The sequence below is a fragment of the Papio anubis genome, chromosome 7, assembly GCF_008728515.1.
Source record: "Papio anubis isolate 15944 chromosome 7, Panubis1.0, whole genome shotgun sequence".
Lineage (NCBI taxonomy): Eukaryota > Metazoa > Chordata > Mammalia > Primates > Cercopithecidae > Papio > Papio anubis.
Genome location: NC_044982.1, coordinates 146,106,365 through 146,121,937, shown reverse-complemented (window position 1 = coordinate 146,121,937; position 15,573 = coordinate 146,106,365). Strand labels below are relative to the sequence as shown.

General features: G+C 55.6%; 1 protein-coding gene and 1 long non-coding RNA gene across 4 annotated transcripts; both read left to right on the top strand.

Moving 5' to 3' along the window:
• The first annotated feature begins 1,021 nt into the window (after positions 1-1,021).
• VPS18 (VPS18 core subunit of CORVET and HOPS complexes) lies at positions 1,022-10,749 on the top strand. Of its 3 annotated transcripts, none has more exons than XM_003900792.3 (5): positions 1,022-1,457; positions 2,535-2,676; positions 5,689-5,780; positions 5,926-7,796; positions 9,402-10,749. In XM_003900792.3, exons 1-5 carry the CDS (start codon positions 1,367-1,369, stop codon positions 10,125-10,127), a joined length of 2,922 nt encoding a protein of 973 aa, XP_003900841.1. In that variant the 5' UTR covers positions 1,022-1,366; the 3' UTR covers positions 10,128-10,749. The 3 variants fall into 3 exon arrangements, with proteins under 3 accessions (XP_003900841.1, XP_021796120.1, XP_021796121.1); XM_021940428.2 differs by having other exon boundaries at positions 9,348-10,749; XM_021940429.2 differs by having other exon boundaries at positions 1,028-1,457; positions 5,892-7,796; positions 9,348-10,749.
• A 1,497-nt stretch (positions 10,750-12,246) lies between these two features.
• On the top strand, positions 12,247-15,294 carry LOC103885773. The gene is made up of 2 exons (XR_001904309.2): positions 12,247-13,787; positions 14,102-15,294. It is a non-coding gene; the product is annotated as an uncharacterized LOC103885773 (long non-coding RNA).
• The last annotated feature ends 279 nt before the right edge of the window (positions 15,295-15,573 follow it).

The following is a 15,573-nucleotide window of genomic DNA, read 5'->3' as shown; positions in this document are numbered from 1 at the left end:
CTCCATCTGGGTCGCCTAAGCAGGTGGGAGAGGAAAACTCAACCGAAGTCGCGCCCCAGCCCTCTCAGGTCCCTGACTGAGGGCTCCCCTCTCCACCTCAGGCTGGGTGGTCCCCGCCTTCACGCTTGCTCCCACTTGTCCCTCGTTCTTGCTGGACTTGGCAGGTATTTGTTCCCTGCTCCTCCACGCTCTCACAGCACCGTGGCCACGTCGCTGGGAACGCCCCACCAGGCCAGAGACATTTTCCGTCTGGTTCTCGGCTGCGTCCCCAGAGCCTGAACAGTGCATGGTACACTGTGGACGCTCATTCGTGGAGCAAACGCCTGATGGATAATCTATCACTTGCTTTTCTAGTATGAATGGTCTATTTTAATGGGTCCAGCGCCTCTGCTGCCTTTTCCAGGGCGGGGAGGGTCTGTCCTCATCTCTGTGACCCCAGCTCCCAGCCCAAGTCCCGGCACAGAGTAAGTGCTCAACCACATTTTGGTAAATGAGTAAATGGAAGCGGCCCAGCAACCCTCAGCCAAAGAGCCACTGTGGGGCAGGTCAGGGCGGTTCCTGGTACAGGGTTTCCCACTAGCCTGGCCACCAGCTCTGCCGTCTCCTGGAAGCTGGGGGGCCTCTGGGTAAGGGAGAAGAGTGGCCAGGACTTCCCTGCGTGTGCCCTGTGACGGTGGGACCGAGCCAGCGACTGGATTGAGGAACGGGAGGTTCTCCGAGGCTGTTTAGAGAGGCGGGAGCGGGAGCTGGTCCGGGAGGCTGGACAGACCATGTGAGGGAGGGCAGCCTGGGCACGAAAGCCAGGGCTGGGCGGCGCGAGGCCGGTGGGGAAGGCGGGCTGAGAAAGCCGGGATTGCCTTCTGGTGTCGAAGCCTGGAACTGCAGCAGGGTCCTAGGGCTTGTGTTCGGCAGCACTGGTCACACGCCCCGCCCGCAGCCCTCGTCTCGCTTTCCGCTGGCAGGCCGGGCGACGCTGTGGGCCAGCGTACGTGGGGCTCTGAGAACCCGGAAGTTACGTTTTAGGCCCGCGTCACGGGGGCGGGAGTCAGCTGAGCTGCCGGGGCGAGGTTGGGATCACCTGGGACCGGCTGAAGGGAGCCTGTGATCTTTTGTTGGGGGTGGGGCGGCGGGGAGTAGGGTGCAAGACTGCGCCAGATTCAAGGGCGAGGACTGCCCGATTATCTCGCTGTATAAGGCAAGAGCAAGAGGATCCTCAGGATTTTAAAGAGGAGGCGAAGGTTGCAGGTTCCCAGGATCTGTCAGAGGCTGGGGAGTTATAGCTTCCATTCTGGGGCGACGGGGACCCCGGGGGGGAGCCCTTTTGTAATCCCCAGACCCCGGCCAAAGGGCCCAGAGGCCGGGCACCATGGCGTCCATCCTGGATGAGTACGAGAACTCGCTGTCCCGCTCGGCCGTCTTGCAGCCCGGCTGCCCTAGCGTGGGCATCCCCCACTCGGGTAAGGAAGAGGAGGGTGCCGGTGCTCCTTTCAGCTCTCCTAGCATTTGCGTGGGAGCAGCGGGGAGGGCAGCTCCAAGAGCTCGGGGTCATCCCCTGGGCCATGCCTTCCGGGTCTAGGCCCCTGATTCTCCTCAGGCTCTCTTGGCCCCCAGCTGGTGGATAGTCGAAGTTTGAAAGAGCAACGGGAGCAGCGGCGTGATCTAGGCTCTACCGCTAGGGTCCTTTTGAGAGGGAATTGGGGCCCAGATAAGGAAGTACGCACCTATAGGGCGCAGTTGGGCTGTTGGGAGAACTTAGAATGGGCTCCCGGCTTCTGCTGATGCTTTTCCCACCAGGCCTCTTCTGGAGGTGGGAGGGAAGGAATGGGCAAAGAAACTGGTGAAGGCGGAATATTGCAGAGGAAGAAGGGAGGGTCCCAGAGGGAATTCTGTCGCGGAATAGGGGAAAATGGAGATTAAATCTTTTTGACCTTGGCTATAGCTGGGTGCAGCCTGGAGTTTGGGGACGTTTTTTGTAGAAAGTAGTGAGTCTCCCGGAGAATGAGGGCACAGGGGGCCCTGGGGAATTGTTCCAGTGAGTGGTGTTAACGAATTGCAGCTGCTTTCACTCTAGTCTTTACCCTCATTCAGTGCTCAAAATATCCCAGCACTTGCCAACTCTACACTGAGGCCCATTACCGCATGGGCAGGGAGAGGGGTAGAGAATGGGGCTATACTACTTCAGTTAAGCTGGGATTGCTGGGCCAAAGACCTGATAAGGGAGAATGCCCAGACCACCAGTCCCATCCCACCCCCACCCAGCCCCATTACCGCTGGGAGCAGGTACATCATGCTGTGACAGCATCTTAAGGGTTCAAAGAATCAACCCCTCACTGCTGTCAGAGTGTGGAAAAAGCCCCAGACCTCTAATGTAAAGGTGACCAGCAAACGACTTGATATCAAACTATTTGTTAACCAAGGTCCTGGGGATAGGAATATGTCAGGAAAGTGGCGAGGAGCACTGTGGTGTTTTTTCTGCCTCTCCTTACGCTTCATCTCTCTCTTCCGTAGCTAATCTTGTCATTCCTTACCTGTAGGGTATGTGAATGCCCAGCTGGAGAAGGAAGTGCCCATCTTCACAAAGCAGCGCATTGACTTCACCCCTTCCGAGCGCATCACCAGTCTTGTCGTCTCCAGCAATCAGCTCTGCATGAGCCTGGGCAAGGATACGCTGCTCCGGTAATCCAGGGCTCACAGAACTTAGGAGTAGGGACTAGAGAGGTGTTTGGGGACTGTTAACTCCCGGGGCCTTTCTTCTATTCCAGGCAGGTAAAGCAGTGAATTTGGAGTTTTCAGGAAATATCCTATCCCTTTCCAAAGAAAACCAATACAGGGTAGTGGTTGAGAATCTGGCCTGGCAGGGCATGGTGGCTCAAGAATCTGGCCTGGCAGGGGATGGTGGCTCACACCTATAATCTCAGCACTTTGGGAGGCCCAGACAAGAGGATCACATGAGATCAGGAGTTTGAAACTAGCCTGAGCCAAATAGTGAGACACCCATCTCTACCAAAACAAATTTTTTAAAATTAGCCAGGTGTAGTGGTGCAGTCCCAACTACTGGGGAGGCCGAGGCAAGAGGATCAGTTGAGCCCAGGAGTTCAAGGCTGCAGTGAGCTGTGTTTGCACCACTGTACTCCTATCTCTTTAAAAAAAAAAAAAAAGCCCAGGCGCAGTGGCTCACACCTGTAATTCCAGCACTTTGGAAGGCTGAGGAGGGTGGATCACCTGAGGTCAGGAGTTCCAGATCACCCTGGCCAACATGGTGAAACCCTGTTTCTACTAAAAATGTGAAAATTAGCTGGGCATGGTGGCGGGCACCTGTAATCTCAGCTACTGGGGAGGCTGAGGCAGGAGAATTGCTGGAACCCGAGAGCCAGAAGTTGCAGTGAACTGAGATCATGCCATTGAACTCCAGCCGGGTGACAACAGGGAGACTCTGATTAAAAAAAAAAAAAAGGAAAAGGAAAAAAAAAAAGCTAGGAGTGTGGAGTGTAGACATAAGAGTATTGATTGCAGCATTCTTGTGGTAGGAAAAACTGGATCCAAGCTGAATGCCCATCAACAGGAAAATGGTGATTAAATTGTAGTTCAGCCATAAAATAGAATATAATGCAGCTGTTTAAAAAAAAGAATTATCCTGGCTGGGCGTGGTGGCTCATGCCTGTAATCCCAGCACTTTGGGAGGCCGAGGCAGGCAGACCACCTGAGGTCGGGAGTTCAAGACCAGCCTGGCCAACATGGAGAAACTCCATCTCTACTAAAAATACAAAATTAGCCATGTGTGGTGGCGCATGCCTGTAATCCCAGCTACTTGGGAGGCTGAGGCAAGAGAATGGCTTGAACCTGGGAGGCAGAGGTTGCAGTGAGCTGAGACCATGCCACTGCACTCCAGCCTGGGTGATAAGAGTGAGACTCTGTCTCAAAAAAAAGAAGAGTTATCCTGGAAAGCTGGGTTTGGGGGTGAAAAAAAACCAGTTAGAGCTGTATCGATTGACTAGTGGGATGTTCATGAAATATCATTAATTTACAAATTAAGACACATAGACATATATGCAATATGAAGGCATTTTTGTAATAACAGCAACAAAACCACCCTATTTGTGTTATGAATATGAAAAAAGATGTTAACATGAGTTTTCTCAGTTGGGAATAACAGGAGTTTGAGAAAAAAATTAAGTCATTCTTTACACATCTTTGCATCGATTCTTTAGTTAGAACAAGCATATACTTTGGAAAGACTTTCATAAGGAGAATATAAACAGGAGTACTCCTCAAGGTTTTTGTCAGGATGGACTGAGATAATACTAGACTGATGAAGCTTTCGGCATGGGGCTTGGTATGCAAAAGTGCCCAGTAACTATGAGCTGCTCTTCGTTGCTCCCTTCTTACCCAGCGGTCTGGGATATCCCTGCCTGTCTTCCCAGATGCGCTGGAGATCTTTTGGTTTTCTCCCCCAAGTCTGATTGATTCTTCACCGGAGATTTATCGGCTGGAAATGTTGTAACTTCAAAGACTTTGGGAGGCCGTGAGCAGATTAGATCGAGACCATCCTGGCTAACATAGAGTCCCCGTCTTCAAAAATACAAAACCAGCCGGGCGAGGGCGGGCGCGAAGTCCCAGTTGTCTGGAGCTGAGGAGAATGGCGAATTGAGTGATGAGTGAGTCGACGCTGCCACTGCACTCCAGCCTGGGTGACAGCCGGTGACTCCGCCTCCCAAAAAAAAATGGAGATTTTTTGAGCAGACAGGAAAACCCTCCAAAGAGTTCTGCAGATGAGCCTGCAGAGCTGAGAGGGTTTTCAGTTTTGAGACGAGTTCTGCTGTCTTCAGGCTGCAGTGCAGTGGTGCCGGCCCCAGCTCACTGCAAGCCCGCCTCCCAGGCTCACACCATATTCTCCTGCCTCACAGCCTCCCGAGTAGCTGGGACTACTTGTGGCTTTTAGTAGAGACGGGTTTCACTGTGTTAAGGCCAGATGGTCTCTCATCTCCGACCTCGCATCCCACTCACCTCAGCCTCCCAGAGTGCTGGGATTACAGGTGTGAGCCACCGCGCCTGGCCTGTTCGTCTTTTTTTTTTCCCCCTTTTTGTGGAGAACATGGTCTTGCTATATTGCCTAGGCAGGTCTCAAACTCCTGGGCTCAAGCTATCCTCTCACCTCCCTAAAAGCTGAGATAACAGGTGTGAGCCACGGCACCTGGCAAGAGAGTTCTTAAGTAGGGCCCAGGGCTACTCCATAGGCAGAGCTTCTGTATTCAGCAATTTTTTTTTTTTTTTTTTGAGATAGGGTCTCACTCTGTTGGTTGGAATGCAGTGGTGCAGTCTCAGCTGACTGCAACCTCTGCCTCCCAGGCTCAGATGATCTCCCACCTCAGCCTCCGGAATAGCTGGGACCACAGGTGTGTACCACCACACCCGGCTAATTGTTTTTGTATTTTTTGTAGAGATGGGATTTCACCATGTTGCCCAGTCTGGCCTCAAACTCCTGAGCTTAAGCAATCTACCCGCCTCGGACTCCCAAAGTGCTGGGATTACAGGCCTGAGCCACTGTACCTGGCCTGTATTCAGCATTTTATGCATAGATGTAGATTTCAGGGAAGAAAGTCTATGGCTTTTATCAGATTATTAAAGAGGTTCATGATCCAAAAAAGGATCTTCCCTTCTCTAGAGTGATGGTGATGCTTGTCCCCACAGCATTGACTTGGGCAAGGCAAGTGAGCCCAACCACGTGGAGCTGGGACGTAAAGATGACGCAAAAGTTCACAAGATGTTCCTTGACCACACTGGTAAGTGACAGTGGAAATCCGAGGAGGAGGCCTCTGGTCAGTCACTGCCTGGGTAGGTGGGCTCTGAGGGTGGTGTGGGGGCCAGGAGGAGGCTGAGAGTGGGAATGGCAGCATCCACTGGGGTGCCATGCTCTCCCCACTCCAGGCTCTCACTTGCTGATTGCCCTGAGCAGCACGGAGGTCCTCTACGTTAACCGAAACGGACAGAAGGTACGGCCACTAGCACGCTGGAAGGGGCAGCTGGTGGAGAGTGTGGGTTGGAACAAGGCACTGGGCACCGAGAGCAGCACAGGCCCCATCCTGGTCGGGACTGCCCAAGGCCACATCTTTGAAGCAGAGCTCTCAGCCAGCGAAGGTGGGCTTTTCGGCCCTGCTCCGGATCTCTACTTCCGCCCATTGTACGTGCTCAATGAAGAAGGGGGTCCAGCACCTGTGTGCTCCCTTGAGGCTGAGCGGGGCCCTGACGGGCGTAGCTTCGTTATTGCCACCACTCGGCAGCGCCTCTTCCAGTTCATAGGCCGAGCAGCAGAGGGGGCTGAGGCCCAGGGTTTCTCAGGGCTCTTTGCAGCTTACACGGACCACCCACCCCCATTCCGTGAGTTTCCCAGCAACCTGGGCTACAGTGAGCTGGCCTTCTACACTCCCAAGCTGCGCTCCGCACCCCGGGCCTTTGCCTGGATGATGGGGGATGGTGTGCTGTATGGGGCATTGGACTGTGGACGCCCTGACTCTCTGCTGAGCGAGGAGCGAGTCTGGGAGTACCCAGAGGGGGTAGGGCCTGGGGCCAGCCCACCCCTAGCCATCGTCTTGACCCAGTTCCACTTCCTGCTGCTGCTGGCAGACCGGGTGGAGGCAGTGTGCACACTGACCGGGCAGGTGGTGCTGCGGGATCACTTCCTGGAGAAATTTGGGCCGCTGAAGCACATGGTGAAGGACTCCTCCACAGGCCAGCTGTGGGCCTACACTGAGCGGGCTGTCTTCCGCTACCATGTGCAACGGGAGGCCCGAGATGTCTGGCGCACCTATCTGGACATGAACCGCTTCGATCTGGCCAAAGAGTATTGCCGAGAGCGGCCCGACTGCCTGGACACGGTCCTGGCCCGGGAGGCCGATTTCTGCTTTCGCCAGCGTCGCTACCTGGAGAGCGCACGCTGCTATGCCCTGACCCAGAGCTACTTTGAGGAGATTGCCCTCAAGTTCCTGGAAGCCCGACAGGAGGAGGCTCTGGCTGAGTTCCTGCAGCGAAAACTGGCCAGTTTGAAGGCAGCCGAGCGTACCCAGGCTACACTGCTGACCACCTGGCTGACAGAGCTCTACCTGAGCCGGCTTGGGGCTCTACAGGGTGACCCAGAGGCCCTGACCCTCTACCGAGAAACTAAGGAATGCTTTCGTACCTTCCTCAGCAGCCCCCGCCACAAAGAGTGGCTCTTTGCCAGCCGAGCCTCTATCCATGAGCTGCTCGCCAGTCATGGGGACACAGAGCACATGGTGTACTTTGCAGTGATCATGCAGGACTATGAGCGGGTGGTAGCTTACCACTGTCAGCACGAGGCCTACGAGGAGGCCCTGGCTGTGCTCGCCCGCCACCGCGACCCCCAGCTCTTCTACAAGTTCTCACCCATCCTCATCCGTCACATCCCCCGCCAGCTTGTAGATGCCTGGATTGAGCTGGGCAGCCGGCTGGATGCTCGGCAACTCATTCCTGCCCTGGTGAACTACAGTCAGGGTGGTGAGGTCCAGCAGGTGAGCCAGGCGATCCGCTACATGGAATTCTGCGTGAACGTGCTGGGGGAGACTGAGCAGGCCATACACAACTACCTGCTGTCGCTGTACGCCCGTGGCCGGCCAGACTCACTGCTGGCTTATCTCGAGCAGGCTGGGGCCAGCCCACACCGGGTGCATTACGACCTCAAGTATGCGCTGCGGCTCTGTGCTGAGCATGGCCACCACCGCGCTTGTGTGCACGTCTACAAGGTCCTAGAGCTGTACGAGGAGGCTGTGGACCTGGCCCTGCAGGTAAGCCAGTGCGTCTTCACTCCAGCTGGGAGAGGGACCCAAAGAGCAGCAGCTTTAGATGTGGAAGGGCTTGGGAGGCTGTGGCTAGAGGGTGTTGGCTTCCCTTGCAGAGAAGGAAGGTTAAGAGCTGGACTGTTACGTCAGATTTGAATTCTGGCCATTTCACTTACTAAGCTGTGTGACCTTGGGCTAGTTTCTGAACCTCTCTGTGCTCAGATTATTTGGCCACAAAAGGGGGTCAGTGTTATAGTACATTTACCTCATAGGGGTGATAAAGTTCTGTGTATGAAAAGTACTCAGGGCTGGGTGTGGTGGCTCGTGCCTGTAATCCCAGCACTTTGGGAGGCCAAGGCAGGCGGATCACAGGGTCAGGAGTTCGAGACCAGCCTGACCAACATGGTGAAACCCCATCTCTACTAAAAGTATAAAAATTAGCCAGGCATTATGGTGCACGCCTGTAATCCCAGCTACTCAGGAGGCTGAGGCAGGAGAGTCGCTTAAACCTGGCAGGTGGAGGTTGCAGTGAGCTGAGATCACACCATTGCACTCCAGCCTGGGTGAAAAGAAAAGAAAAGAAAAGTACTCAGGGCAGGTGTGGTGGCTCATGCCTATAATCCCAGCACTTTGGGAGGCCAAGGTGGGCGGATCACCTGAGGTCAGGAGTTCGAGACCAGCCTGGCCAACATTGCGAAACCCTGTCTCTACTAAAAATACAAAAATTAGCTGGGTGTGGTGACCCGCACCTGTAATTCCAGCCACTTGGCTGAGGCAGGAGAATCACTTGAACCTGGGAGAAGGAGTTTTCAGTGAACCGAAATCGTACCACCACACTCCAGCCCGGGCAACAGAGTGAGATTCTGTCTCAAAAAGAAAAAAAGAAAAGTGCTTAGAAAAGTGCCTGCTACATACACGTTAGCAGAAGAGGAAGGTGCTGATTTACACTTCTCAAACCATGAATTGTCACCTGCCTTAGCATCACATGAAGTGCTATTTAACATGCAAATTCCTAGGCCTGAACTCAGGACTTACTGAATCAGAATGTGTGGGGGCGTGGCTCAAAAATTTGTATTTTGAATATGTTTCCTAGGTGATTTCTTTCTCTCTTTTTTTCTTTTTTTTGAGATGGAGTCTCGCTCTGTCGCCCAGACTGGAGTGCAGTGGCCCAATCTTGGCTCACTGCAAGCTCCGCCTCCCAGGTTCACGCCATTTTCCTGGCTCAGCCTCCCGAGTAGCTGGGACTATAGGTGCCCGCCACCACGCCCGGCTAATTTTTTTGTATTTTTAGTAGAGATGGGGTTTCACTGTGTGAGCCAGGATGGTCTCGATCTCCTGACCTTGTGATCCGCCTGCCTCGGCCTCCCAAAGTGCTGGGATTATAGGTGTAAGCCACTGCGCCTGGCCTCCCAGGTGATTTCTAACTTCACTAAAATTGGAGCCCTACTACTCTTAAGTAGCTTTTACATAGCTGTGGCAGGGGCAGGCCCCCTTGCTTCCGGGAGTGCTGGGAATCCTGCCTCGGGGTCTCTCCTCAGCCATCTCTCTCTCCCATAGTCTCCATGCTGGGCAGGAAGGGGCTTGGCCCTAAAGCTCCTGCTCTCCCTACAGGTGGACGTGGACCTGGCCAAGCAGTGTGCAGACCTGCCTGAGGAGGATGAGGAATTGCGCAAGAAGCTGTGGCTGAAGATCGCACGGCACGTGGTGCAGGAGGAGGAAGATGTGCAGACAGCCATGGCTTGCCTGGCTAGCTGCCCCTTGCTCAAGATTGAGGATGTGCTGCCCTTCTTTCCTGATTTCGTCACCATCGACCACTTCAAGGAGGCGATCTGCAGCTCACTTAAGGCCTACAACCACCACATCCAGGAGCTGCAGCGGGAGATGGAAGAGGCTACAGCCAGTGCCCAGCGCATCCGGCGAGACCTGCAGGAGCTGCGGGGCCGCTACGGCACTGTGGAGCCCCAGGACAAATGTGCCACCTGCGACTTCCCCCTGCTCAACCGCCCTTTTTACCTCTTCCTCTGTGGCCATATGTTCCATGCTGACTGCCTGCTGCAGGCCGTGCGACCTGGCCTGCCAGCCTACAAGCAGGCCCGGCTAGAGGAGCTGCAGAGGAAGCTGGGGGCTGCTCCACCCCCAGCCAAGGGCTCTGCCCGGGCCAAGGAGGCCGAGGGTGGGGCTGCCACAGCAGGGCCCAGCCGGGAACAGCTCAAGGCTGACCTGGATGAGTTGGTGGCCGCTGAGTGTGTGTACTGTGGGGAGTTGATGATCCGCTCTATTGACCGGCCGTTCATCGACCCCCAGCGCTACGAGGAGGAGCAGCTCAGTTGGCTGTAGGAGGGTGTCACCTTTGATGGGGGTGGGCAGTGGGAGCAGCGGCTTGAACCCACTTGGGAAGGCTGCCTCCTAGGCTCTGCTGAGTCATCTTGCAGTTGCCACACTGTGACCATGTTGACAGGAGTAGAGTAGTGCTGTTGGCCAGGAGGTGTCAGGTGTGAGTGTATTCTGCCAGCTTTTCATGCTGTTCTTCAGAGCTGTAGTTATGCCAGACCATTAGCCTGCCTCCTGGTAGAGGCCCTTTACCTGGAGAAGTCAGAAATCTGACCCAATTCCACCCCTGCCTCTAGCAGCTCTTCTGTCCCTGTCATTCCCCATACACATCCTGTTCACCTTCTCGAGAGAGAGAGCACCTTCTGTCTGTTCACTCTGTGGCCTCTGGAACTCCAGCTCTTCTGCCTCAGAAGAAGCCTTCTCTTCCACCTGCCTGTAGATGTCCCAGAAGTGAGAAGGCAGCCTTCGAAGTCCTGGGCATTGGGTGAGAAAGTGAGGCTAGTGGGGGCATGCTTTTGTGCACACTGTCTGGGGCTCCAGTGTGAAGGGTGCCCTAGTGCTGAGGGCCTTGTGGAGGATGGTCGGTGATGGCGATGGAGGTGGAGAGCATTAAACTGTCTGCACTGCACTGGTGGCTGTGTGTCGATGCTGGGCCAAGTGGTGTGTGAGTGATCTCCAGGCGGGGCTGGAGTGTCACAGGGAGGCTGCCAGGCCCTACATGCCCCCACGCCTTGGCACACGGTCCTTCACCTTGTCCCCCAACTCTTCCTCTCCAGGGCTCATTGGGGATTGCAGCCAACCAGCCTGAATTGGGAAGCAGGGGCAGTTCTTCCCTTTGGCCAGCAGATGGTGCTGCTCCCCACAGAATCCTTTGCTTTCGGGCAACTGTGAGCAGTGATTTCTGTCACTCTGTTAGTGCTTGCTTCCTCCCTACTTGTCCCAAGAATTTTCTTGGAGTCAGCCGGGTGTGGTGGGTCACGCCTGTAATCCCAGGACTTTGGGAGGCCAAGGTGGGCGGATCACGAGGTCAGGAGATCGAGACCATCCTGGCTAACATGGTGAAACCCCGTCTCTACTAAAAAATACAAAAATTTAGCCGGGCGTGGTGGCGGGCGCCTATAGTCCCAGCTGCTTGGGAGGCTGAGGCAGGAGAATGGCGTGAACTCGGGAGGCGGAGTTTGCATTGAGCTAAGATCATGCCACTGCACTCCAGCCTGGGCGACAAAAAAAAAAAAAAAAAAAGAATTTTCTTGGAGTCTCCACTGTCTAACCATAACTTGAAGCCCCTCATTCTTCCTCCCTCGAGTAGCCCTCAGGCATGCTAGACTTTGCTTGCCCCTCTGCCAGTTTGGATCCCTGCCTTCCCCGCTCCTGCCTGGCTTTAAGACAACCCTGCCACTGTCTGCCATTTAACCACAATGTTGAGGCCCAGCATGAAGGTGAAACTGCTGTGGCCTGTATCCATGGCATCTGGCGGATATGTTTTCTCATCTTGCTCCTGTGACCTGCTCCTCCCCACAAATTACACATCTTTAGTTGTGGCTAAATCCTAGGGAGTCCTGGAGTGTGGCCTCCCCGTGACATCAGCAAAGCACCCTTCGCCCCGTGGACTGGTGTTCACAGTGCACTGCCCAGCTCTGTGGGTGTGATCTATCAGCTGGCGAAACAGTTCCTGCAGTTAGGCCAACATCACTGGCCACTGCAGGCTGCTTTCCCCTCTTCCTAGCCAGGCATGGGGTCTCACACTTGTAGTCTTAGCTACTTGGGAGGCTGAGGAAGGAGGATGGCTTGAGCCCAAGAGGTGAAGCTGCAATGAATTATGAATGTGCCACTGCACTTCAGCCTGGGTGACAGAGCAAGGACCCTCTTTTTTTTTTCTTTTTTTTTTTTTTTGAGACGAAGTCTTGCTCTGTCACCCAGGCTGGAGTGCAGTGGTGCAGTTTTGGCTCACTGCAACCTCTGCCTTCCAGGTTCAAGGATTCTGCTGCCTCAGCCTCCTGAGTAGCTGGGATTACAGGTGCACATCACCACGCCTGGCTAATTTTTGTATTTTTAGTAGAGATGGGTTTCACCATGTTGGCCAGGCTGGTCTCGAACTCCTGACCTCAAGTGATCCGCCCACCTCACCCTCCCAAACTGTTTGTATTACAGGCATGAGCCACTGTACCCAGCCAGAACCCTCTTTTTTTGTTTTGTTTTTTTAAAGAATTTTATCTCCTGCAGTATAGGTTGAACTTTGCTGCAGAATTCCCTAACTACTAGAACAAGAGGATCTCTTCATGGCCTCTGTTAGCTGAGAGGGCTAATGGGAAGCTGCCCATTTTTGATGACCCCTCAGACTCCCGTCTTCCTCCAAAAGCAGATGTGGGGGAGGGGTCCCGTTGAGTAGAGCGCATCCTAATTCTGTTCTTCGCACTGTCCCAGGAGGTTTGGAGGGCTCCTGCTTCCTTCTCCCCATGTGGCCTACGCTCCCCTTACACCTACCATAGTCAGCTGAGGGCCCAGGGTCTTTGTCCCCCAACTGTGAGTATAAAGCTTAGCTTGCCTCTGAAGGGGTCACTTTCTTACTTAGAGAAAACAGACTGCGGCCTCTGTCTTTGCACATAATGAGTGCCTAATACATGTTAGTTAAACAAACACTGCCCTATTGCTCCCTGCTCCCAGAAGGCTTGGCTGAAGCAGCCTGGGACACCCCTGCCCCTTCTGTCTTCTCCCAAGCCAGCCCATCTGGTCCTAGGCTGCTTCCTCTTTCCTGGGAAAAGGCCCCAGGCTTCCCTGGCAGGGACAGAATAGGGTTCCGGTGAGTCAGGGCAACGGGAAGCCACAGCTCTTAGATCCCTGGAAGCCAAGCAAGACCTGGAATGGAGAGCGGAGCGGAGGCCCTCAGGACTTTGGCCCTAAGCCTGGGGGAGGGCCAGAGGGGGGTGGGGTGGGGGAGCAGCTGTGTGGGCAGGGGCCAAGATGAATGAGCTACTCCTGGAGCGGTCACTGGAAATAGGAGGAGTGGCCACAGGCAGTGACGCTGGGACCAGGGCAGGAGGCCTGTAAACAAGGAAGCCACCTGGGGGAGACGCAGGGCGGTCACTGGTCCTGGGGAGCAGGTGCTTCCTGAGGCCCGCCCTGGAGAGGGCCCTGGGGGCCGCCCCGCCGAATCTGCAGCAGGCGCTAGGAGGCGCCGTCTACCGGCTTCCAGAGCCCACCGCTCCCTACCCTGGCTCCCGGAGGTGTGGCCGCCGGAGGGTGTGCCGGCCCAGAGTCCCAGGCCCTGCTGGCCCGGCCTCTCCCTCCCTTCTGTCACCGCAGCCGACTGGCCAAGGGCACCAGCCCTGGAGAGGGCTCAGGGCTCAGCCTGGCCAGCTCGGGTGTGAGCTCATTCCCCGAGACCACCAGTTCTAGTTCCTGCCCCTCCCCCAAAGGCTCGGGTCGCAGGCTGGGGCCTGGCACCCACCCCAAAGGTTGGGAGGGGGCTCCGAGGCCATCAGGCTCCAGGCCGCCGTTGGCTCTGCCCCCTGGCGCCAGGGAAACAAAGGTTAGGGGCCCAGAGGGAGTTATCTGGCCCCATCCCCACCGGGTGGGGGAAGGGGGACAAGAGGGGGCGCAGTTCCCCTCCACTCTCCCAGCCGTACTGATTCTTCGAGACACTTTCACAGGCGGAAATTCCCAGAGGTCAGAGGAGGGAAACGGTTAATTCCTTTTATTCAATGGGTCCCCCCTACACGCCTCCCCCCAACTTCCTCCCTCCACTTCCCGCCCCCCCCTGTGTGAACAGGAAGTGGAGAGGAAAAGGCTCTGAGCGGAGCAGCTGGGAGCAGGAGGCAGGGAGTGGGCGGCGGGCTTGGTGCCAGCCCTGCCCCTCATGCTTAGTTGCCGGAGGGCCAGGCCAGCCGCGACCTGGGAAAGAACCTGCAGCCCCGCTGGCGAGTGACAGTTGAACCGGGAAACAGCAATGTCCATGCCCCCTTTCCTTAACCTGCTCCCAGGTTACAGGCTGCTGTCCTCAGGGTGCCAGACATCTTCTGCTCAAGAGCCAGCTGCCCTGGCCACCGCAACCCCACCTCCACCACCAGGCTGGGCATCCCGAGGCTGGCAGGCATCTCTTCAGGCAGCCGCCAGTCCTGGCACTGGCTCCTTCACTCAGCCCCTTGGCCCTGCCAGCCCTTTGAAGCTCACGCAGTGCTTCCTGTTTGGGGCGGGCGATGCCAGGGCCCCTCCCCCACCATTGTTCTAGAGAGACCATAGGTCCATCTGTTGCCCCATGGTGGGGCCCCTAGGCAGTGCCACACGGGAGCAGCACCACAAAGGACCCTGCTGGCAGCTTTGCTTATGTGGGGTGAGACTGGGCCCTGTAGCAGGTTGAGGGTGAATGGTGGTCAGAGGCAGGCCTGGGGCAGGCAGTGGGACAGGATGCTAGAAAGTTCTGGTGTTGGGGCAGCTGGAGCCCTCAGCTTTTTCCTCCTCCTGGAGCATGGAGATGATATTCAGGGAGCCATGCATGCTGAAGCCACCAGGAGAGGCCACCATTCTCATGCCTGGATTCCCAAAAGGAAAACTGAGGCAGAGGGGCAAACTTTGGTCTAGGATGGCCAATAAAAGGGCCACAAAATAGGGTTGTCATTTCAAGGGGATTGGCCCCTCTCCAGATGCCTGGTAATTGGGTGCTTTCCTCTCCCTGAGCAGCTTTACCGTGGCTCAGCTTTCACCTTGAACCAGCCCTTACTGAGCAGTCAGAAACCATACTGTGAGGTCAGGAGAGGTTGCACGGCCTTAGTTTGGTGGCCAGCAACCCATGTCCACTGAGAATAAGCTTGGGCAGAGAAAAGGGAAAGGGGCACTGGTCTGGCCCCCAGGAAGGTGGCTGCTGCTTCTGGTTCCCAGGCTGCTGTGACCAAAGGTCTGTTTGTGTTTGCCAGGTGCAGAGGCAGGTGCCTGCAGCTCCCCTTCCCTCCATGGCATGATCTCCCAGTTCTGACCCTTGACCTGCTCCCTCCCGGCATCCCCATAGGGCTGGAAGGTGAACCCCACTTCCCTCACCAGGTCCTCTGGTTTCTCTTCCCAGGCCAGGTCCTAAACTGTTCACAACTCCCAGCAGGCCAGAGCTGCAGAGACCTCAGATAGAGACTGTAAAGTGCTGTGGAAGCCTTGTTCAAATAAAAACGTTCATGAATGTCCAGTACTTGAAATTGATATGCTGAGATTCTCCAATGGAAACTGGGCTGGAGGCACACACACCCCTGTTCACTCAGCCTGTTCTCCTCCCCTATCTCAATCTCTCTCTCTCTCTGTTTTTTTTTTTTTTTTTTTTTTTTTTTGAGACGGAGTCTCGCTCTGTCGCCCAGGCTGGAGTGCAGTGGCTGGATTGCGGCTCACTGCAAGCTCCGCCTCCCGGGTTCACGCCATTCTCCTGCCTCAGCCTCCCGAGTAGCTGGGACTACAGGCGCCCGCCACCTCGCCC